At 38.0% G+C, this 24364-nt stretch overlaps 2 protein-coding genes across 2 annotated transcripts; both read left to right on the forward strand.

Moving 5' to 3' along the window:
• Positions 1–6221: 6221 nt before the first annotated feature.
• Positions 6222–12585, forward strand: LOC121300693 (carboxylesterase notum2-like). The gene is made up of 12 exons (XM_041229368.1): positions 6222–6328; positions 6893–7202; positions 7451–7503; positions 7887–7982; positions 8181–8241; positions 8728–8798; positions 9029–9131; positions 9562–9750; positions 10036–10136; positions 10352–10499; positions 10707–10754; positions 11400–12585. The coding sequence occupies exons 2-12, from the start codon at positions 6910–6912 to the stop codon at positions 11704–11706; spliced, it is 1470 nt and encodes a 489-aa protein (XP_041085302.1). The 5' UTR covers positions 6222–6328; positions 6893–6909; the 3' UTR covers positions 11707–12585.
• Positions 12586–16799: 4214 nt separating this feature from the next.
• On the forward strand, positions 16800–21773 carry LOC121300456 (inositol 1,4,5-trisphosphate receptor-interacting protein-like 2). The gene has a single exon (XM_041229035.1). It carries the CDS (start codon positions 17132–17134, stop codon positions 18626–18628), a length of 1497 nt encoding a protein of 498 aa, XP_041084969.1. The 5' UTR covers positions 16800–17131; the 3' UTR covers positions 18629–21773.
• Positions 21774–24364: the final 2591 nt, after the last annotated feature.

Genomic DNA, 24364 nt, shown 5'->3' on the forward strand with positions numbered 1-24364 from the left:
GCAATCTGTCAAGTTATCATAAATTTGCACTGAATAATGAGACACTTTGTCAATAGATCACAGCTCTCTCTGTGACAGCAGTTTCTGAGAATGACTAAAGCACTTTGACGAACTGAACTGGTCAAGTTGGTTCATAAAAGGATGCCGTCACGATGGCATTCAGAACACGGTGAAAAACATTGTAACAGCGCATGTCACAGAAACAATAATGAAAAATCTAATAAAAAGCCAGCATCATTATGTAGCCTAATTTTGGCCCTATGTTTTGGTGTTACAGTAGTTGGGTCTTAAACCAGCACACTTGAAATCATCTAATTTGCACAGAGATTCCACAGCATCACAAACAACACAATTTATTCCAATTTGAATCTTGGTGAATCGTTCCAAAGATAATAACAATAATAGTGTATTGCGAGTTGATCTTATTATACAGTACAATAAATGTACGCAACACAATATTGAAGACCTATATTATGTGTGAAGACATCACTTATTGAGATGGGAGACAAGGGATTGGTCTCTGTTCACAAAAACATTAAGGACTGTTTCGTCATTAAAAAATATTTTTATGGATCATTTTGAACAGTAAATCATATGAATCATTGCCAGTACAGAGGTCGATTAATTGTACACTACTTCCATTCTAACAGCATGGTGCAATGAAAATATTCAACAAGAACAGCATATTGAAAAACTATGACCAGAAACCACATGTGGTCCCTTTGGTTAGCTCAGCAAAACATGATGCTGAAAAGACTGACCTCATCGTACCATACATTCCTGATTCACTGATTTCCAAACATGGCTCACACTGTCATCTAACTGTTTTTTCATATGGCATGTTTTATTGCTCCATGCTTGCTCTGTCTATAGCATACATTTATATTTGACCAAGTTTCCTATTTTTGCCACCAGATTAAAAAAAAAAAAATCTGTAAATAGTCTTGTACAAATAAAGTAAATATTTTGTTGTGCATTGTAAAGATCTCTGGAGCACGCTTGGATGGTTAAGAGGTTGTAAAGTGATTAAATGTCAATGCCAGTACTGAAATATAAATTATCAAATACAAAACAACCAAGCAATGATATGAAAGCAAAAAAAAGCAAGATAAACAACAATTCTGCTACCTGTAAAATGCACTTGTTCATGCATTGATCAGTCACATTTCGTTTCACACTGCAGCTATTTCAACTAAACACATTACTGGCATTGTGTATGCAGAATCCCTGGACTGCAGGGGCAAACGACAGCACATGCTTGCATGGAGTTTCTGGTTCTCACAGGAAAGGCGTCCCAGGCACTTCTGTGGGAATACAGAAAATGCACGCTTCGCTCTTCTCCCTGCAATGCCTGCAGGCTGAAGTCATGGCACTCTTTATGTTTGGTTTACATCACATACAAATCTCTTCACTGCCCAAGGTGTCAGTCCCATTCATCAACGATGCTGTTTACAGATGGCTTGGTGTGCACAGCCCTGTTTATGGGGGCTTCATAAGATTACTATGGCTTTCTTAACATCCTGCTCCAATGCACTTTTGCATAGCACGGGAATGTTTTGCTTTACTTCCACCTCATTCACAAGACATACTTTAATCCTGCTGGTTGCAACAGAACTCTGCAGATTGATTTGTTTGCATAATGAACATCCCTCTTGCTCAGTCAAATGTAATTCTCATCATGGACAGACTGTATCATCTTGCTACAATATTTTTCTTACAGGTATTGCTGCACCGCTCTGGTATCTGAATGCTTAATGTTTGATGCCGAATAAGATATATATAAACAGGTAGTTTGTACAAACTGTAGTTCCATTTTATGTCTCTTATTGTCCAAACTTAGTGTACGTTCAAATACCTGTATCTCTGTCAACAGACAGTAAGACAGTGTAGGGATCAGTATAATTATTTTTCGTGCAGGCCAGCTTTTGCTGAGGACTGGTGAACATCCACATCAGTAAACACTCATTATTATAAAATCGCAACACAAGTAAATAACCATCAAGGAGTTATACCAAAAAACATTATTATCAATACTGCAATCTTTTTTATATTTCAACCTCTATTGACAAACACACCCTGGACTACCTGAGTTCAAACAATTCGGTTTGATTTACAAAGAAGTAGCAATTGTATTTGTTGTTTATTGTTAAAAACGATTCTTGTCTAAAGCATGCCTGATGCTCCTGGTTTATATTCAGGTGGGATTCTCTGGACACCCACTTTGCAGGAATGTAGTCACCCGTCACTCACTTCATGCTCATTTTGCAGGAGTTACACTTAATCTGTTTTTTTACATGTTTCTTATAAAGTCCACAGAGCTCACCATAACCTGTGTGTATTAAGGCTATTAGCTTTGCTCATAAGATGAATGCTTTTTCCCATGACCATAAGGTAGTAATGACACACATGCACAGCAGGGAACATTAGGGATTAACTTTATAGAGTCCAGCCAATATAGACCACCCTGGACTCCTCAGAGTGAAGACCTGACCTTTGTGGGCTGGTTAAAAACATGGAGTCAAACACAACTTGGCTCTGGTAAAACAAAAACAGTGACCCTGAATGCAATGGTATAATGGATTTTTACAGAAGATGAGTGCAATCACTTTACTTGGTGAATTATACAATAATCATAGGATTTCAGTAGCACAGATAAATAAGTAATATGAGTTCAGTTTCTCAATATTCAGAGTAGAGAGGGCAAAGCTGCAGGGAGTCAAAAACACAGAAAGATTCTTTGTTTTTTTACTGTTGGCTTTCAAAGCATAGGTAGCAATCCTAAGGTTTTGAAAAAATATCATCTATCGAGATTGATATCAAAGAAACACAACCCTATCGTGTGTTTGCTTAAAACCTGTTGGCTAGTTTTGAAAAAACAGTGACAGATTTACAGCAATTTCTTCATTTTTCAGATATGTGAAGTATCTGCTTCGCAGATTGTTGAGTAGGTTTCTGGGAAGACGGATGGGATTTTTGCATGCCACTAAATAGAAAAGGAATGAAGAAATATCTGATTTATCAAAATGTTTCATTGTGTAATGTTTTTTTTAGCTCAGTAGATCAAACATGGTAATCTGCTTGGATTTATTTTGTTGTTTTTGTTTAAAAAATACATTTTCAACAAAGTCATTTAAAATACGAGAATCTGTCTTTCTGGCAGTACTTAAAAGAATCCAATGAACTGATACATACAATTTTTTTCAGCTGAAATTTAAATGTGAACAAAATATATAATTCAATTGTTTACACTCAAAATTAGGGGTGTATTGATGAATCATGATACTTTCCATTGCAGGTCACCAAATTGTTCTTGGATGAATACGTGTGTTTTATAGTTGGTATGGATCCATACTCTCCCTATCTCATTCAACTAACAAAATGGTCCATCATTAAATGACCATTACATCTTATTATGCATCATAGCCCATGAAGACAATCACATGTATCGTCCTGCATGTCGTGATACAGTACGTATCGTATCGTGAGATTAGTGTATCGTTACACTCTACCCCATATACCATTATTATTCTACATTAGGTGCAGTACTTTTTAATAATCTTCAGAGGTGTTCAAACATGCCATCTAAGTTTGCTAATTCCACAGCCAAAAGGGGAAGAACAAATCATTTGAATGTTGAGAACATAATATAGAACTCCAAATAGTGGAATTGTTTAGAAATTGCTTTCTGTGCCAGGGACAAGTCATTGTTGCTGTTGAAATCAGACTGCAAGTGGAGTTAAAATATTCTATTCTAAAACACTCTGTTAATATTATTCATTGATATCCTCCATTCTTAGAGATCCACATTGTTAATGTTAAAAGAAAGCGCCTGAACTAAGCATTACTCATTACATAAAAACTAGAATATTGATCTTGGAACAAACAACAAAAGGGTGTACACATAACTTGAAAAGGAAACTTTTGTGATACTCTGAGAATCTTTTGAGAATCTAGTTTTAATTGTGTGTCACATTCTCTTAAAATCAAAATGCAATGACAATGCAGAGAAATCCTGTCCTCCGATTGGCTAAGTGGTATACGTGAATAGTGAACTATTCTCCGTCTCTCTACAAGCCTATGTTTGCAGACAACAAAAAACATGGTTGGCTAAGTTGACCGCTGCTGTGGTCTTTTACAGATAATGTATTTTTTTCTTGTATAATTTTAAATGATCAAATAACAATAATGATCACTCAGGTCACTCCAGTATCATCAATTTGAGGACTATATTTACATTGAAAAGTTTAATTTTTACATAAAGAGGCAAGAATGGAACTCGCCAAGCTGAAATTTGATTACAATAATCACATAGCTTGCCCCAAAGGAATGCCAGGAGTGAAATGGAAAGTGACTTCCTCTCTTCCTGCAATAACGTAATCTTTATTGACAACCGGATGGTTAAAGCTAATGAACAATGCAGAAGTAATAATTTTATTCCCAATAAATGGAATACAAAATGCAGGTGCAATATAATGACTGCCCAGTATGTGGCTATAAAGACATCAATAGCCAATATCCATTAAACCATTCTCTAAGGGTGTTGTACGATACCTTCAAGGTTAATTTAATATATAACCTTTCTGTACCTGTAGCCCATTTTCCATAGTCAGTCACCTTTAATTTGTGATATTGTGTACCAAACTTTTTACAATAGTGAATAAATACAAAAAAATGTATATACAGTAGACTGTGTTCAATACCTCTACAAATGAACAGAATCAGTATAAATATTTAGAAAGGAGATCCTGGACATCTGAAGAGTGAGAAGTAGAGTAGGGATGATCCTGTTACATGGAGACCTGGGACCCCCGATGGACTGTACATACCATTCTCCAGAACAGTGCTGGCTGTGCTGATTGCTAGCCATCTCAATCCCGGGCTAATTAATGCACTTGATGGACATGGCTGGATGGTGTGCATTTCATTGATGAGAGTTTTAGAGCCTGGGCTCGTGATCTCCTTTACTGATCGACGCGTCACCCTACAGCTATCCCAAAGATATGCAAGCCAGTTTCAAATAGCTTGCCTTTGCATCCACAATGTTCATATTCAGCCCGGGAATCACTATACCCTCCTGGCTCCCTTGGGAATTGGGCTTTTACCACCCAGGCTGAAGGTAAATGTAAGCAACATGCTTGACTTTTTCAAACTAACCAAGTGACTGATTACTGACACCTAGAAATTGCATGCATATGTTTTAACCCTAATGTTTGTATGGGTTTATTTTATTTGAATTGCAATGTTAAAAACACATTGTCTGGATTATTCCACTCTACAGTATGTGGCATAAATAACCTACAGAAAAAAAACATAATATAAAGGATTATTTTAGTTATGTTTTAGCCATTTGCAAAAGCATCTTAATTATGAAGCAAATGATCATCATACAATAATTGTTAAAAAAAATTAAATGTGATTTTTAATTTGTTTACATTAGATAACATATACCTTTTATGAGGAACTTTTAAATATAGAGTTATAATTTAAAATGTACATTTAACGCAACCTTAATATTACTTTAGATATAAACTGTGGTGCAGCACACAATGAGCTATGTATTTATGAAACACAAAGCAAAATGCAACAAAATGATGGCTGGGTGTTTTAACAACAAACAGTAACTAATATTTGTATTTAAATATCCATTAGTTTTGGTACCATTTTAATTAATTTAGACTTTATGTTCATAATGTGGTAATTATCCTATTTGTAGGATAATTACTTTACTATTGCTTTATATCATCACAGCTCCAATACTCCCACAGACTGAATTAGTATTGAGAATTCTCTGCTGGGACCCTGCAAGACTTTCTAAAAGCATTCAATTTCACAGGTAACTGAAATATATTCAATCCTAGAGCTACTACAGCCAGATCGCATGATCTACTAATTTAACAGAGTGAGTTATTTGTTATTTTTTGCCAGGATGGGTTTCAGACCTACAATCCACACTTGTAACAGGGATGAATACCACAGAAAAGCCTCTACAGGTATCTCAGTCATGTAGGTGTTTAAATCAAACAAAGTTACAGGAGTAAGGTTTTAAAGCTTTCAGAAGAGCGTGTGTTATCCTTTCTCCTCGCCGCTATCCATCCAGACCATGTGTCATACGCCCATCTTTGGCGGCAGCTCAAAGAGAAAGTAGAGAAATGTGATCCATATGGTGACACTATAAAGTCCACCTCAAACCAGAGCTACCACTAAAATCATTCCTGCTCTTCCAACACCTACAGCACACACACCATTCCTTAGAGAAGAAGTAGCGAGTCAACAGACATTAAAGATCAGAAACAGGATAGCTTTCTTTCTAGAGGACCAAGCTGAAGGGGTATGTTATTCTTCAATTAAAATGCATATTATTTGCATGTCTTTCTGAGAAGGCATTTAGTGTGCTTGAATTAAAAGGTTATACATTTAAAAAGCATGCATTTTCTTTAAATAAAATCTAATCTATTCTTAATTTAAAGATATCGCTTTTTCACTTGATCCCACAAAACACAATGGTTCACTTCGGTTTAGGAATATTACACTGTATTCATTCATTAAATGCTTAATAACATGCAATATTGTATGTGTTATTACCCTGTAATTTTTCCATAATATAGTTACTGTATAATAAAATATTTGTCATGTTTATGAAATTTTAATTTGTGACTTTAATTTTGTTAAAATATGAAATGGTCATGCTTTAGTTTTGTGAAGATGTGCTTTCCAAAATTACGTACTGCTTTTTACAAAGTTTGAAATGTTAGCTTCAATAATAATTTGGTTGGATTTCATTATAACCAGCACACTCCCAACAATCTATTAAATTGCAGCAAACTACTCATTTGAATAGGCCCGTGTCAACATTTTCAGTAAATATTTTGTTTTATTTGATTTTCCTTGCTAGATAAAGTGTTATTTGCAATGAACATCCTGGGTCATGTGGTCATCCTGCTTCTGTTGGGGGAAGCAGTTTCCCAGAACAAGCGCAATTCAAAGTCCAACAGCAAGGTACCAAATCAGGGCAAGAAGACATTGAACCCTGCTGGTGAGCCTGGACCTGTGGCATCCAACGATGAGACCTTCCCTGTTGAATCCTCATCAGTGGAAGACAGTAAGGACACCATGGTCTACCAGTTAGCAAATTCGAATGATGACATGAAACTCTATTACCTGAAGAACACTCAAGTAACCTGCAACGACGGAACAACAGCCGGGTAAGAGAGCAGAAGCATCTCACACAAAAAAGATTTGAGAAACAACATAAAGCACTAATCCTGAACCAATATCACCTACTTTATTTCTAATTGCTTAATCTGAGTATTAGCTAATCACAGCTAATCTGAGTATTCTGTAATACTGTTAGGTAGAGGGTTGTTATGGTAAAATCGTCCTTTTTTTCTGAGCATGTACCACACAATTTATAATTCCCCTCCAGCTACATTAATTTCTTTCTTATCACCAGGTTTTACCTCAGGGAGCACAAAGGGAGCAGACGATGGCAGATATTTTTAGAAGGTACTATTCATCATTAAATAGTTCATTGATGTGCCTCGATACAATGGCTCTATCAATGTTAATGTGTTACAACTTATTGTAACATCACATCACAGTGACCCCTTCTGGGGATGTTAGCCACAAGTAGCTTCTATTGCAACCAACGCTTGACAAAGCCTAAAACTTTCCAAGCGTCTTAAAACAGAAACTTTTCTATAATCTTTATCCTTCCCATTGGAGAAAATGCTACTGCCGCTCAAAGGTGCAACTTGTATCAAGAGACCAGTGCTGTAGTCTGCATACCATAAATAATATTACCACATACTTAGAGGGCTTGGGTATGAGGCTAATTGGACCTCCTCATGGGTAGTAATCTTGTGCTAATATTGCTGTTTTATTTTTAGGTGGTTGGTGCTGCTACAATAAGGAGACCTGCGATTCCAGATACAAAAATATCCGGCGCCTCATGAGCTCATCAGAATGGCCACAAACACGGAAAGGTACAGCCGAGTTTTATATGGTCTTCTGTTAGGCATCTACCCATTAACACAAAAAAATGTTAACAAAATTAATAGTTGTGTTCTATCATAACTCTGCTGCCACTCACTGCCAACGTGGCACACTTAGATCTTAGTGGGCGATCTTGTACAAACACTAATATCCCATCTTTTCCTCTACGATTTGTTCTGATTCTGCAGGAAGTGGAATTCTTTCAGCGCAGTCTGAAGAAAACCCCCATTGGTGGAATGCGAACACAGTGTAAGAACTCATCTATAACATAGCATGCTTAACACTCCTCTATCATGTTGTGCTAGGTTTTTACCTGTACCTGTACCTCTAGGAGTACAAACAAGCCTGTAATTGTAAAATACACCTTGATGAGTGAACAGATTGACAGCTGTCTAAAGTATGTCTTATGATCAATTATTTAAGTTGAACTGCTCTTAGTCATAACCGCTCTGAAACGTAATTTACAGTTTCTTTTTGTTTTGTTTTTTTCTTCCTTTTGAATTTGCTTTTACTTAATACTAATTTCATTGTATTTTATAACTGCTATTATCTGTAATATGACACTCTGTAAGAGTTGTAAGTCACCCTGGATAAGGGGGTCTGCTAAGAAATAAATAAACAATGATAATAATAATAATAATGTTTAGACGTGTGAACTGCACTTCATTGTACAGCATTGTATTTTCAGGGGGTATGCTAATGTTATAATCCTAAACAAAACTGTTTGCATTTCAGATTTATTCCATACTGCTCGAGCGATGTGTGGAGTGGAACTTCGTCTAAGTCTCGCCAAGGAAAGGAAACAGGTAGGCTCTTATCATTTACTAACCATGTCAGTGCATGTATTTAGTGTTATTACGGTCTATTATTCTTACATTTCTTATTAGTACTGTACTACTAGACTGTATAGTATAATGTGTTTTTAAACATGTAAAGAAATGAATATGGTACACATATATGGTGCTTTCTCTGAATGGTTCAACTAATAGTTGTTTTTGCTAAAATAATATCAAATTTTATCCTCTATGTGTTTTAGCTGAATATGCCTTTATGGGATCCCTGATCATCCGGGAGGTGATTAAAGATCTAGGTCCCAAGGGTATTAAACAAGCCAAGGTGGTCATGCTGTCCGGAGCAAGGTAAGCAAGCGAATCAGAAAGAGCTAGACACAGCAATGATGTAATGTTATATCTGGGTAAGCCTTGGCAATTGCTCTGTCCCTGACCCAATACTAAACTAATCCTATCAACAACATTGTTTTATACTATTTTTGGTACGCTATTGTTGGGCTGCCAAAACAGCTCACAGTCTACACTATGGGCTAAACATGCACACTATTTTCAAACTGGTGTACAACCTCCCATTACAAATGTAATTGAGGGATGCTTTATACTTTTAATCATAATAATTAAAACTAGCTTCATAATTAAATCAAAATAGCTTAAATAGAAAAGTCATAATCTTAATTTAACCCAATAGATGAGAATCAGCTGTTGTGCAGAATTAGAACTGCACACTATTTCTGCTAACTGTGGTGCACTGACTGACATATACAAGTCTTTCTCACAGTGCCGGAGGTACGGGAGTTCTGCTGAACATTGAGAAAGTTTCCAGTCTCATGGAGCAGCTTGGGGCAGATGCACAGGTCCGGGGATTGGTGGATTCTGGGTGGTTCTTAGAGAGTAAACAGCAACGAATCACTGAATGCTCTGATACTGCCTCCTGCACTCCTACAGATGCCATTAAAAAAGGGCTCAGGTAAAGACAAACTGCATTATTGATATATCAGTGTTTTGTAGTATTTAATTTATTGCATTGACTTTGAATAAAACTAGATATTAGCAAGTTTTTTGGATCAAGCTTATACAAAATTTTACCTAATGTTGGTGAAATCTTTCCTTTGAAATTATGTCATTAATTTAATCTCTGCTGACTGGAATTTAGGCACGAACAATTGCTTTTTCAGCACACCGAAAATCTGTTCTAATATAGAACCAGTTTCTTCAGATCGTTCTACTCTCAGTAACTTGGTTGACCTTGCAGATTATGGAATGGTATCACCCCAGAGAAGTGCCGACAGCAATTCAAACGAGGGGAAGAGTGGCAGTGTTTTTTTGGACACAAGCTGTATTCATCTTTAAAATGTAAGTTTTAAGCTACCATGAATCTGACAACTGTATTGCCCAATCACACCTGTGCACAAAGCAACAATACAAAATGAAGTTAAGTTATATATGAAAATAATAACTTAATGCCATGGATGAATGCAGTGAGGTCTGCAAGTAATGTTTTTGTACCAGCCCACGTAAAGTTATGAAAGGGTTGATTTGAGTTGATTTAAGCTTGCTTCTGTCTACAGCCCCTGTGTTTGTTGTTCAGTGGCTTTTTGATGAGGAGCAATTGAGAGTTGAAAATATTCAGCTTGGAAGCCATTCCCTAACCGAACATCAGTGGACCTATATCCAGAATCTAGGCAGGGAACTGAAAAACTCATTCCAAGATGTGGCGTAAGTATTTCATTCTGCACCTCACTGCTGTTAAAGCAAAGAACGGTGCCTGATAGAAGCTTGTGGTGCAGAGGTTCATCAATCTAGGCACAGTTTCTAGAAAATACAAAATATACATCTTTTTCAGTTTCAGTATGTTACATTATTGGTATAGAATATCTTTTATGCAGTGGTTCTGTAGCTGATGGGGGCGTGTTTGTTTTTCAGGGCGGTCTTTGCTCCAGCGTGTCTGTCTCACACATTGATTACTAAAAGGTAAGGCACCCCGTGCTTCTGCTTTACAGCCATGGATGATTAATGAAAGCCTCTTCATCTTTTCAGTGTGAGGTCATGTAACTGTTTCAGTGTAGCCATTTATCTTACAACATTCTGTCTGTCAAAACATGTATGTGATACATGCTTAATATTTGTCAGGCACTACCAAGTTTTTCTGTTCTATAACCTTCACTTTTGATCATTTTAATCACAAAGTCCCTTTACACAGGCTGTTATAAAATAATGCTTTAAATGAGATATAGTGGTCTATTCGATCTACTGTTTGGATCATTAAAATATGGCCCATTGTGTAGCAAGGTTATACAATTAAACATCTCACAGTGCATGTGAGTCGCCTTGATATACCCTGTGTGTAAAATGTGTACAATGCCGATGAGGATGTTATTTATTTGAATAACTTCAATGATCATTGTATTTACAATTAGTCAATGTTAAAATAAATTGAATAGAGCCCATTGTTAAATACTGCTTTAGCTGGCAAATCAGGCACTATTGCCAGTGGTGATACCATCTTTCCAAGTGTTTTTATCAAAGGTTTTAACAGAGACTGTGGTTGTTTTCTCAAACAGGATTTAGCCATTTATGCAACTATAAATTGTGTTTTTCAAATGCTTTCCTTTTCAGTAATTGGTTGGCGTTTCAGGTGAAGGGGACATCTCTCTCCAGAGCACTGCAGTGCTGGGACAAAAGCCTTCAAGACACCAGTAAGAACACCAAGACAACAGTCAAGGGCTGCCCCTTCCACCTCATTGATAACTGCCAGTGGCCCCAGTGTAACCCCACCTGCCCTGCCTTGCTTGACCACACCACGGGCCAGGAGGTCAGCCTGCTACAAGTTCTGATGGGGATGGGTCTTGATCTCCAGAAGGTAGCACAGGAGCTGAAGATGGAAGTTAGTCACCTGCTGGGGATGATCAGTAACGGGGGCTAAGAAAGAGCTGGTGGAATAGGAAGCACTGCTAAATTCAATGTTATTGTAGTGGAACACAAATTATCTAATCTGTAGGTTAGGTGGGGTGACCTTTGGGGACTGAATTAGCAAGGCACTTAAAACATTTACAGCTATATAAGACAATTACTTCCGTTCCTAGTTCCTCTCTCATTAACATTCTGCCCTCATTGTAAGACTATAAGGGATTTACAGCTCAATAAAAAAAATGTCATTATATCGCTGTGCATAGATCCTGTTATAGTTTTCTGAAGTGGGTGGGCTGTTGCCATTGTTCCACGTCACTTCTAAATTTAACTTACTCACTGCCCTGCTACTGATTCTTCATTTTATTTATATTAAGTGAACATGCCCCCAGTGCTTGGGAGAGCCTACTTTTCAGAAATGTTGACCACTTTCACTAAGAACAGCTGGGGCACATCTGTTGACCACTTTAGGAAACCCATAGCTGTATGTTTGAAACAAGGACAATGAGTTTGCCATTGTCACTGTGGGTTTCAGTGTGCCAGAAATGTCAAACTAGAAGGTCTTCACTATGGGAATATGAGGGAATACAAGTTTTTGTACACTGGTTAACTTTTTTTTTTATGACAGGACTTCAAAAGAAAAAAATGAATAAAGCTATATAACCAAATTGCCTCAATCAATAGGCTGTCTGCCCTGTGTTGGGATGTTACAGTACACAAGACAGATAAATGTGAATCATCGAGTGTGCTGTATTAAAACCTGATAGCATCCCTTAAGGACAGATGTTGTTATAACCTCTGAATATATTCTTCTATAACAGTATGTTAACTTATTTAGTTTTTATATTTATAATAATGCTAATATAGTGTTTGTTAATTTACACTAGCTGCTTCATAAGAGTACAGTATATAATTAATAACCTTATAATGTTCAGTGAAAGGATAAATGTACCATTGTCTGTTGCTGTAAGCATCCTGCCATGGCATCTGTCGTTAAACTGACATAGTTAAAAACTCTTTATTGAATTAACAGCTGCTCATGCTGCTATAATAGAATGATAACCATACTACAATTGCTCTGTAATGACAACAATGCAGTATAACACTTTCTATTCTGATTCATCTGACTGGTTGTGAAATATTGAAATGTTATAAGCACGTCCCGGATGAGTATCCTCTGGCAGATTTATCTGGACTTCAAATTGAAAAATGTAGTTTACAGCTGGCTTCACAGAGCTTGATTAGCACTAGTATTATTCCTGAATAGTTACAAGAGGACATTCTGGTCCTTATTTTATTTTTCATTGTAAATAATTAAAATCTGATTATTTTTCTTTTAAATACACAAAAACTCTTAATGATAAACTAATTCTGTTCACTGACTAGCAGTTTTTTGGAAGGCACTGGCAAAGGTAAATATATACGCATGGTAAATTGAGATTGAAGACATTTCTACAGTTCTTATGGGTAGATTAAGAGACAAAGCTGCTTTTTTTTTTTCTTCTAATACAATAAAGGAAAACGTGAACACATTCAGCCACCAGTCAGTGTCAAGCAGAGCAGAATACAAACACAGGCTCTGGACCATATTTTACAGTTAGTTGGTGGGCATTTATCGTTCTTATCTATTTGCACATGCATATCCATTTATATCAGCTTTGTCTTGTGGAATGATATTTGTATTCATAAATTGTATAACAGTAATAAAATGTAAAAATATACAATAAATATAAAGGTTGGAATTCAATTATGCATTCATATACGTTCTTGAAGTTGAAATATGTTTGTTTTGTTTTGTTTTTTCCATCAGCATTATCCTCTTTTTAATTTGGATAATGCAAAAAAAAAAAAAAAAAAAAAAAAAAAAAAACCGAAAAAAAAGTTTGTAATAAATGAAGTTCCCTTATAAAAGTTTACAATCAATAGTGAAAGCAATATTGTAATAAAGCACAGTGAAAGCTTGATCAAAGGTAAAGCCCAGGTAATTATGGTAAAACATTTCAAACAGTGGTAAACTATCGTAAATGGGTAGTATAACCACAAGGAAGCATGTGTACATTTACCGTGATAAACATTTATGGGTGATCACTCCACATGCCCTAAATACTGTATAAGTGAAATGCTATAACTCACTCACCGACAACTTCATGCAGCCGTTTCATGATGCAAAATGTTTATGACAGTGAAACTAAAAACATAAACAAACTTTAAAAACACTCTGCTGTGGTCGTTACATGCACTCTCGCTACCAGTTTGAATATGTAGCTCGTGAGCATAACTGTACAGTTCATCTTATCTTATATGCATCCTCAGCAATGTGCGCGTCTTTCGCATTTAGCTTGGTTAAACTCCTTATTTTGTCGCTAAAATGCTTATTTGCAAGTAACATTTCCTTCAGTTTCCGAGTTAAACGTTCATTATAATGTGTGCTGCACTTCCTATTTCTTCCACAAGAGGGTACTACCGTATGTAAAATGTTGAAAATCAAATACCGGTATGTCACATTTTCACTCACAATTTGGACATAATGACACTGCATCTATGACACCGACTAGGCTTTACAATGTTTACCTATGCTTTATTATGCTCTCATTATGGTTTATTACACTTTGCTATGCTTTTACTATGGGGAACTTTTAAAAGGGAAAATAGTACACGTATTCATGTATCCAAGTCCTTCAATTAAGTGTTTCTTCCCGTTGTGACGAAAACCTATTTGCAACAGGGAGATGCAGCTTGAACTGTATATAACCAAATACATCACAGGGATTTGAATTACAAATTAATCTGTCATGTGAAGGACAGCCCATTTAAGCAAAACTGTGTTACAGGTGGCAGACAGACATTTAATCAACCTCGGTCTGTGTGGGACCATTTCATCTGGCTTACCTGCTGACGCTTTCCTGGGCACTCACAGCAATGCCATTAAAGCATCATTACGGATTATGTAGGCACTGTATACGTATCTTGCATTATTTACACACAGTGAGCTCACTTCAACAAGCAGTGGTTGACTATTTTTCAAACAATCCATAATTGAGATAAATTGTTCAAACCTATCTGTATATAAAGATACATGAATCAATCTGAACCTACCTGATATCACTTAGTGAAGTGGGTTTACAAAAAAAATGTATTTTTAAAAAAATACATTGATAACCCACAGCCAAAGTTCAGCAAACTACAGTTTATGTGTGGCAAATCTGTGCAATCTTCACAGATTATATATACAGTGTGCCATTAGTACTTTCTGTTTACAACCCTGAAATTATCAACATAGATTCGATAAATGACTAGAATCTACACAGTCTCTCCACCCCTCACCCACCCCCTATATTTCGTGTTTTCTGACAGTACTGTGCCCATTACCTTACTGTTGAGTGGTAATCCTTGATTCTCCAGTGTGATGATTTGGTTTTGGTTGGCTGGAAGATTGATCCAGTAAAGCCCTCTTCCAGCCCATCGCTCCTTGCCTCATTACTGGTCTGGCTGGCAGGATTCTACCTGACATCACCCTCTTGGGCTGATCCAGTCTCGCTGCGTTCCAGCAGGACTGACACATAACAGTGTCCAGCTACTTCATCTTGCTGGCCTTGAAGCAACCGCTCTTAAAACTGGACACCGAGGATACTTTACCACCTCTTACTACCTCTTACCTCTTATCATAGTAGTGTCCAAAGATTTTGTTTACATTATATAAAATATGTTAAGCGGCTTTACTGTAATTACATTTGAATTCCATACACTTATCAATCATGTTTCACTTCCTCTTACCTACAGAGTCACTTTGGCTGATGAGCCTGGCTCAAAATGCCTTGAGACAGAAAATACATTGAAAAAAAAAAAATTACAATAAAAACCACTTCAAAATGACCATAAAAGGTTTAAATATATCTGATGTAAACTGGTTAGAGAAACCAGAGTATCATAAGTATTTCTGGGTGATAGATATTGAGATTTTGACATAAATATGGGATCTTAACAAATGTAACAGGATCACAGTAACATCCTCATTTACTGTTCAACAAAAATCTATAATTTAATAAGTAAAGTAAATTAATAATAAAAAAAGAAGTCTGACCATATTGTAGACTTCTGGACTGAAACAACACTTGCGTAGTGTAAAAGCGTGTAAAAGTGTGTACAAGTGCTTTAGTTTACTGTATTATTTGCTGAGTTCCTGACATTGCATTGTTCATTTCCTATTATTGGATAGACATAAATAACATTTCCTCCCAGGACATTTATAACCAAATCTCCCAAGCTTTATATATTTTCACACTTGTTGTTTTTCCATAGCTTTAATGGTGAATCTGTATTTAATGTGTTAATAGTTGTCATTGATGGTGGTGTCTGTTTGGATTCACTTGTCTGCAGTTAGAGTTTTTCTGCCCTAGTAAAAAAGACCACCTTAGTAGAGAAAAATGGTGGGCTGAGAAGGGACTAGTCTTGATGGGCCGAACAGCCTCTTCTAACAGGGCTCTTTCTCTTTCCTCATTAATTTCCCTCTTATTCCCCTCTTTCTCTTTTTTCCCTTCAATCCTTTTTTTCTTTCTCTTATCTCTTGCTTGCTGTACTGTATGTTCTCTTCCGACACATGACAGGACTTGAAACCACTGAGGCTGTGGATTAAAAAAATAATCTGCAAATGTGTGTTCTGCAAATGTTAAAACCTAGACAGAAAGCCAGTCAGCCCTACCACCAAATATTGTGGTGAGATGTTGAAGAAGGATGGTGCCATCTGAAGAATGTGCAAAAGTGCCTTAGGATGGGTTCCAGAGTGTGCATGAGTAGTCATGAGGTGAGATAAAGAGACAGAGACAAGCAAAGGCGACAGAGGGGGCAGGGCGAGTCAGCCCATATCAACTGCAGTTTAACTTTAGCAAAAGTTTTGCAAACTGGTATAAATAAGTGTATTGATGAACAGATTAATTGCATTAGCGCTGCGGTTATATTGTAAAAGATTGATCAGAAACTGCCCCCAACTTTCTAGGTTGGGAAAAAGGGGGTCTGTCTCTTTAAGCCGGGCGGTAGGGAGGAGTTTGCCGGTGGAGGCTCTTTTTTTTTTTTAAACTGAAATTCTTCTGTTAGAGTCTGGTATTTCCTGAGCACACAAGTAGCATGAAGCCGGGCCCTGCATTTTCGCTACAGAAGAGGATGTTTCAAACTCTCAAAATAAGGTGGAGGATAAAACTTTGGCAAGCATTATAGAACTTTATCTTGAGAAAGAAGAAGGAGAAGAAAAATAAGCTTTATAGGAAACTTTTTTTTTGTGAAGCAGGATCCTAAGGGAGTATTCGGCAAAGGGATTTTGTTGGGGAAGAGCTGTGAGTCTCTCTTTTCCTTAGTCTTTGATGACGCTATCTGAGAATGGGCTAGTCTTGCATTGCCTGTCGGTCTAGCCTGAAATAGTGGATCAGCAGCAGGCGACATTATCCAAGATGACAGTGTACATCCTAAACCTACGGGTCTTCTGGCCTCTGGTCACCTGCCTCTGCACTGCCATGCTTTTTTTCCACCAGACTATACTAAAGGGCCAGGAATCAAACCCAGATAGGTGCTCTGAAAAGGGCACTGGAACCCTCTCCCTTCTCAAATTTGCCCTGCCTATTCTCCTCTGCTACCTCCTTATCAAGTACTGCTCATCCCCTCAGGGGAGGAGGAGAGGAAGGGAGAGGGAGCTCCCAGAGATTCCCCACAGACAGGGCCCAACCAGGAGAGAGCTACTGGAGAGCTATTATGAGAGGCAGGTTCGACTGTCTCCCCATGTTTTGGGCCACAGCAAAGCCAACGTGGCCAAGCTGGTGAGTGAGCTAGTGAGGGCCGGGAGGCCTGCGATACCTCCAGAATCCACACTGGCTTTCCGGGGCGACTTCGTTCAGATTGGCAGTGCCTATGAGGAACACAAAGTGAGTAGCCCCGACTGTTTCGATATTCTAGTGCCCCTCCGTCTACCCAGGGGCCTCAAACTGGATTCACGGTGCAGCCCAATGGGAGAAGGGGTACTAGGTGGGGGGTCCCCACTCTGCAGTCTGGAGACCCCCAAAAAATCAGAGTGGGCACAGCAACACCAGACCTTTGTGGAAAGCTTCCTAAGCGAGGAGGGGAGAGTAGATGCTTACTGGCTGTCCCCGGCGCCAGTCCTGCGCTGGTTTTACCCCACAGTGCAACGCTGCCTGGGTGCCATCCGCTACCCCTTCGAGCAGCGCTGCTACATCACTCTGTCTCTCACCGAGGATCGCGTGCTCCTGCGCCTTAACCCACGCTCCGACTACGTCTGCTGCCACATCTCCATGGGCATCCGCCTCATCCCAGCCCTCCACCTCGGAGACGGAGCTTACCTGGTCGCCCAGCCCAAAACAGAAGTAGAAGGGGGGAAGCAGGGGGCCTTGTGGACAGTCTACTTCCCCAAGCAGGAACAAAAGCTCCTGGGCTGGCTCAAGGGCAGATTGCCGGCCAACTCGTGCCACCTCAAATGCCTGCAGATCCTGAAGGCGGTGAGGGAGCTGAGTGGCCAGGTGATGGACAGTAAAGGTGCAGCCGACTGGAGAGCGGTGCTCTCCTCCTATGCCATCAAGACGGCTTGGCTCCGGCTGCTGCTTACCTCTGCACCAGAATCCTGGGAGGAATGCCACCTTGTGGAGAGAATGGAGGACCTGCTACGCTGCCTACACGACGCCCTGCACAGCCGACAGCTCGGCCACCTCTTCCTGGGAGGTCATCCCAGCCTGTTACCTGATTTCCTGTCCCTGCCTAAGCCCCTTAAAGAAGCCCCTCCGTCTAACCTGATGGCAGGTTTCGACCCATCTTCTTTGGACCTTGTCTCTGCCCGGCTTGCCTACTCCTGGATGCACCTACATAGGCTTATCAGACTGGGCAGGTCACAACGGGACAGTGTAGGGAGGGGGATGAGGTGTAAACATCTGGAGTCCAAATAACCGTTCAACTCTCCATCTCTTGCAAAAGAAGTGGTACCCTCTCTTAATCAGGTCAGATTGGACAGTTTGTTTTTGGAAATCATTTTTTTTCCACATCCTGCACAAAAGTCTGGTAAAGTGTTACGTGTTTCTTAAGTGAGTTATTTGGAGGCCAAGCTCCTGGTTCTGTATTTGATTGCCCGATCACCTGCAAACAATTAGAACTCCATGCCCAGAATGGCAGTGTAACTGAAATTGTGTTAATTTTTATGAAAATAATTAGAATTTGTGGGGAGGGAGGGGATGAAAACAGGATATTTTATAGCTCTGCATTTTTTGGAGGAACATCCTGACTGCGAATCAGCTTGTGATACAGCTCAGTGTTACGAAAACAGAAATAAAGGGGCAAAGACACTTTAGATGTTATCTGCTATCACTTTACAAAAATCATGCAAATTGCTTCAGTCGTGAGTACTAGTAGTGCGCTGGTGTGTCTCAGCTTTAGCACAGCACTAAGAGGGCATACATCACCACTGGTAGCACCCCATATAAAAACACACCATGCCGAATTTGGACAATCATTTTCAGTTTCTAAGCTTTTATGTGCAAAGCCTACTAGATGGTTTCATTTCAGAATACAATTAGAACTCCAGTAGGTGGGAACATATTTTCTAGGTGGAAGTAAATAAAAAGGGTTAATGCAGTAACCTGGTTAAGCATAGGAAAGTGTAGCAACGCATAGTGACAGCATTCTACCAGTTTAAGAGTTTAGACTACGACCAAAGCTCTCTGCACCAGCCTGCTTCTGCAATATAAGAATGTGATTGTATGAGTAAAATCCTGTCTTCAAATGAATGATTTGAGTGTGTGTGAGAAAGAGGAACATCAGCACGACTTCCTCTTTTTTATGTTTACCTGATGAAAAACAAGGGCAGTTTGTTAAACAGCAATAAAAACTCAGCATAGTACAGCTACAATAAACAACATAGCATAGATTGGGCTGAAAGACAAGTGAGTTAGCGTTTCCTTAAAACATTTAGTGAACAACAATAAGTTGCGACCTGACCGTTTACAAGCTCTCCAGCAGAGGTCAAGAACACACTGTGAAGACTAGAAATAGAGCACTGTTTCCTGTCCACAGGCCAGAGCAGTTTTAAAAACAAACCTTATGCATCTTGTTACAAACAAACCCCTTCTCAATTCTGCTGAATTATAATATTATTATGCCCCTCGCTGCTTTATCACATTTGGTGATACAAGGGCAGTCTTCGTGATTCTGCTTCAGTCAACACAGCACTCCACCATGTCTTGTCATAGAGCATCACCTTGGAATCTTCAAATTCAGTTACCATGGAGACAGTGTCTGCCATCTGAAGTCACTGTCTCCTTTTCAAATTGGATGATAAATTGATCGCCATGTATAAATAACTGTCAGATTTCAAGACGCATGTCTCTTGATTAGGAGTAAAACTGAAGAATAATTCTGACTAAAGGACTGTGGAGATCAGCTCTGAAAACCAAATATCAAAGGTCTAGTCTTTTTTCTGAGTTGATCCCAGCATGTTCAATCATCAATCCTGATTATAAGAAAATGACATTGTATTTATACATTCAAAGCAATTCAATCTAAATAGAAATCAGCTCCCTCTGTAATACTAGCCAGCACAGAATAATAATATTACAGTTTTGTCAAAAATGCAGGTTAAAAGTATTTTTTTGCAGCTATTCGACTAAAGAGGTTTAGGGAAACAAGTTGAGCTGGCCAGGATAATACAGATCCATCCAAAAGCATTGCACCTAAATAAAACACACCAAAAAGAAACATGAAGGACACGATAACTGTGTTAACATTATTTTATTTAAAAGTTTATTGGATTTGAATGTTTCCAGCTCTCAACAGAAAAGGGTCTGTAGACGATCATTCACTTTTTCCTTTTGGATGGAGCAGTTTCCTGCCTGCAGTTTGAAGCAGCCCATTGTGTTAGCTATGAAGTGTAGCTGCAGTGGAATATCTGATACAATCGTAAGAGAGCAGCTCTGAGGGAACTACGTTAACTGTTGCACTGCCAAATTGGGACTTCCAGACATACAAGATTGTTTTTGTGCAGTCTTTGAATGACTATTAAAATAATGCCAGTAATAAGTTTAATGGTAGTTTAATGCCCTGTGGGGCAAAAGTGAAAATTGATGTTTGCACACCCTAAAAAGCTGCAATATTTCACTCAACCTTGAAAATGTAGACAGTTCAAATGTTTTAGCCATAACAACCCGCTTCTTGTGATCTGTGTAACTTTGCCAAAGTGTAATGGCATAATGTGCCTATTAAAATGGAAGTGTTATTAATGTATGGATATGACTTGAACTCCTAACTGTAAAAGGAAAAGAGAAGCTGCTCTATACAGGGACAAGATAGATGGGCACTCCCTAAATATACAAGGGTTATAATAGAGGATAAAAATGGAATTTCCTTAGTACAGCAAAGATTGCCTATTGAAGTACAGAAGGAGCTGCCTACTGTGGGCGTTTAAAGGCACTTCTTGGGGTCTTATAAACAGCAGTGGGATTAATCCATCTCTTTGTCAATAGAAGCCTACATTGCAAAAAGACAAAAGGGTTCTCAAAAATTACAATGTATTTTTGTATAATCCAGTGGTACATAGCGTATTACTGCTGCTGTAAATACAAATGAGTAGCTACTTAATATTGGTGTATTTGAGTTTATAAAGGAATGAGCAAGTGCAGTTCTGACACATTTCTCAACTCTTTTAGAGGGTATTGTACAATACTGTAAGTGTCTGTCTCTCTCTAAGCAAGAGTGAGTCAGTAAGTCTGACACACAGACACAAGGTATTTTATTTATTTAATAAATTATTTTCAACAAGGAAAATATACGCGGGATTGCTCCGCAGTGCAATATGTACAGTATTAAGAATCAGGGACAATCTCAACAAGTAACATATTATCAAAGAAAGCTCATTTACTGTGGAAAATGTCTAAAGCAAAATAAGCATGGCATTGTAATACTTGTTATCCAGGCATGTATATTACAAAGGAGACTAGTTAGAAAATACATAATGGGTCATTGAAGAAAAAACGAAATGTAGCGGTTCTGAGATAATTATCTTGTGATCTCAACAACACACCCCCCCCCCCCCCCCCCCCCCCCCCATATCCTCACTGTAAAAAAAGAGAAGTAAATGCTGTCAAAGTGAAATGAAAACGCAGTTCAAACAACAGGACATCAGTGTAATCATGTACGGTTAGGCAGTCACCAATGGTAACTGTTTGTTCAATAGGTTTGTAAATTTCATACAATAACCAGTAGACTTAGATCTTATTTAATCTTGAATGTTTTTATATATATATATATAATATATATATATACTCTATATATATATATTATATATATATATATTATAATATATATTTAGATATAAATCCCGCTAGTGAAAGTCACTTGTGGATTAGAGAATGCACTTGGTTTGCAGCAACCAATTATTGAATGTAAACAACGGTTTTGTGATTCATTTCCTTTCAGTGCAGTGTGTTTCATATGGGACCAGTCAGCTGCAGTTCTCTGGGCTGCAGTAATTGTCTAGACAGTACTGTTGCTCTTTCTTTAAACGTTATGCATTTGGATATGCATTTCATTCTATATTTATTTGAATCATTATTGTAAACCGTTTGCACTTTTGTTGTTGTTGTAAAGATCTGTTGTACAGGATCATTGTGCACTTCAATAAAAAATACTTGCCTTTCTTTATTTGTTATTGAGCGTTCAGTTTTCTGTGCCTGTGGAAGGTAAAGTACTGTACCTCAAGGTACAAACAGAATCTGCAATGTATAGAATGGGAATGCATTTTTGCCTTTGAAAGGTTTCCTCCACAGTTTTTTGACTCTGCGCTCCTGGTATTTCTTCACTATGTCGAAGTAAACTTGATTAACTGATCAGTTGTCTGGTGGCTGCTTTTTGATCCAGTGAAGATCTATGATGTGGCTGCTTTGAAATTTGAGTCAAATGTGTATTTTCATTTCCTAACTGAATAAACACAGATCTCCTTGATGCTGAAAAGTCTCTGGGTGAGATCCTCCAGTATGAGCAGTCTGGGGCTGGGAGGGAAGAAGTGAGCGAAGGGCCCCCAGATCCAATACCCCAGGGCTCCAACCTTTATTGTACTTTTTATAACTTTTTTAGAGCAATTTGAGATGTACTGCCAGATATTAAAGCATTATGACATCACTAAGTACAATACATTCATGTGCATTGATCAGTATGTTATATTAGTATGGACCTGATGGCAATAGAATGCACTTTAATTTAGTTATTCAGAATTAAGCTGTAAAATCCAGAAAACATTATTATTTTGTATTATTATTATTATTATTATTATTATTATTATTATTATTATTATTATTATTATTATTATTATTAGCAATCTCTTGCAGGGGCTTTGTGGTTTGTTGACTTGTTGAATGGCTTCTGATTGGCTGAAATTCCTGGCCAGTGAGCTCATCAAGTCACTGCTTCTTCTTTCACTTCCCCCCAGGGGCTGCTTTTGCCACACTAAGATACCAGCCACTTCCTGTCCACAGACATTCTGAACGACGGTAAAACTGAAGAACTGAGGGTCATTGGGGGAAGGGGGGATGGGGGGGGGGAGGGGGGGCTGTAGTTCTGGGATTCTGTCAAAGGCCCCATTTCCCTGAGGACAGTAAAAATGACATGCAATAAGAACAGGAAATCAATAGAACTGTTAATTGATTTCCTGTAATTAAGGCTTTGAAACCAGGCCCAGCAACTCTTGTTTTCTGGTAGAGTATGTGAATAATATTTGTGGATAGCATACATGCCACACAGTGGCCATTTGTTGAAACTGCATCAGGGATGATGATAAAGGGAAATCACCTCCGATGAGATTTTTGCAAGTTTAAATTGTTCAGGTTGCATAATACAATCCACACTTTGAAGAATGTGCCCTTGATAAAAACATGTCTAATTGACCTAATACGCAATAGAAAGGGTGTATTTCACTTCCACCACTTTTTGCTCAATAGTAGAATTAATCCAATGGAATATTAATCGTAACCTTAGAAATGTTTTAAGCTGCTTGTTTGAGTTAATTGTACCGTAGTTTTTCTTACAATCCATTCTGCATACATATACTGTTCTATAGTTACAGTTTACTAGAGGAATAAGCATTTACATTTACTGTTACAGTAGAAGCAAGCTCAGACTCATTTTAGCCAAACCAGATTGTGCAGCTTTTTAACTGGTCAAGCTGGCTGAAGAGCTTGCTGGTTTAAAAGCTGATTCAATAAAACATTTCCGATTTAATAGATTTTGAGTTGTTTAAAACCAGTTTTTCGATTATTTATAAACCAGATTATTCCCAAATATCTTTGCATTTAATTAAAAAAAAAAAAAAAAAAAAAAAAAGTTATAGATTGGAGTAGAGAATTTTTTTTATTGTAAATAAAATTGCAATGGCCTTTGGATTCTGGGCACTTCAATGTTTTCGCTGGTAAAGAAGAGAATTTTCCTGCAGAAATGTGATTCCACAAGAGATGGCGCTGTGAACCTTCCAAGGACAGGAAGCCTCTTGCAACCTGTTGGTCTAAAGGAACAGGAAAGAGACTTGTCACAGTCTCTTATTACAAGGGTTTTAATGAGTAGATAATTTCATTTAGATGCACTTATTTGTCTACAGTGGTTATGTGTCAATACCTTAATATAATTTCAACGCTCCATATTCTGTA

This window comes from Polyodon spathula, chromosome 26, assembly GCF_017654505.1.
Source record: "Polyodon spathula isolate WHYD16114869_AA chromosome 26, ASM1765450v1, whole genome shotgun sequence".
In the NCBI taxonomy this organism is placed as follows: domain Eukaryota; kingdom Metazoa; phylum Chordata; class Actinopteri; order Acipenseriformes; family Polyodontidae; genus Polyodon; species Polyodon spathula.

What these genes read in the sequence shown, in the direction of transcription:
- LOC121300693 (XM_041229368.1), top strand. Translation starts at nt 6,910, where the DNA reads ATGAACATCCTGGGTCATGTGGTCATCCTGCTTCTGTTGGGGGAAGCA. An exon ending in GTCATGCTGTCCGGAGCAAG is followed by an intron (nt 9,132 to 9,561) that starts GTAAGCAAGCGA and finishes TCTTTCTCACAG; the next exon opens with TGCCGGAGGTACGGGAGTTC. An exon ending in GCTGTATTCATCTTTAAAAT is followed by an intron (nt 10,137 to 10,351) that starts GTAAGTTTTAAG and finishes TTCTGTCTACAG; the next exon opens with CCCCTGTGTTTGTTGTTCAG.
- LOC121300456 (XM_041229035.1), top strand. Translation starts at nt 17,132, where the DNA reads ATGACAGTGTACATCCTAAACCTACGGGTCTTCTGGCCTCTGGTCACC.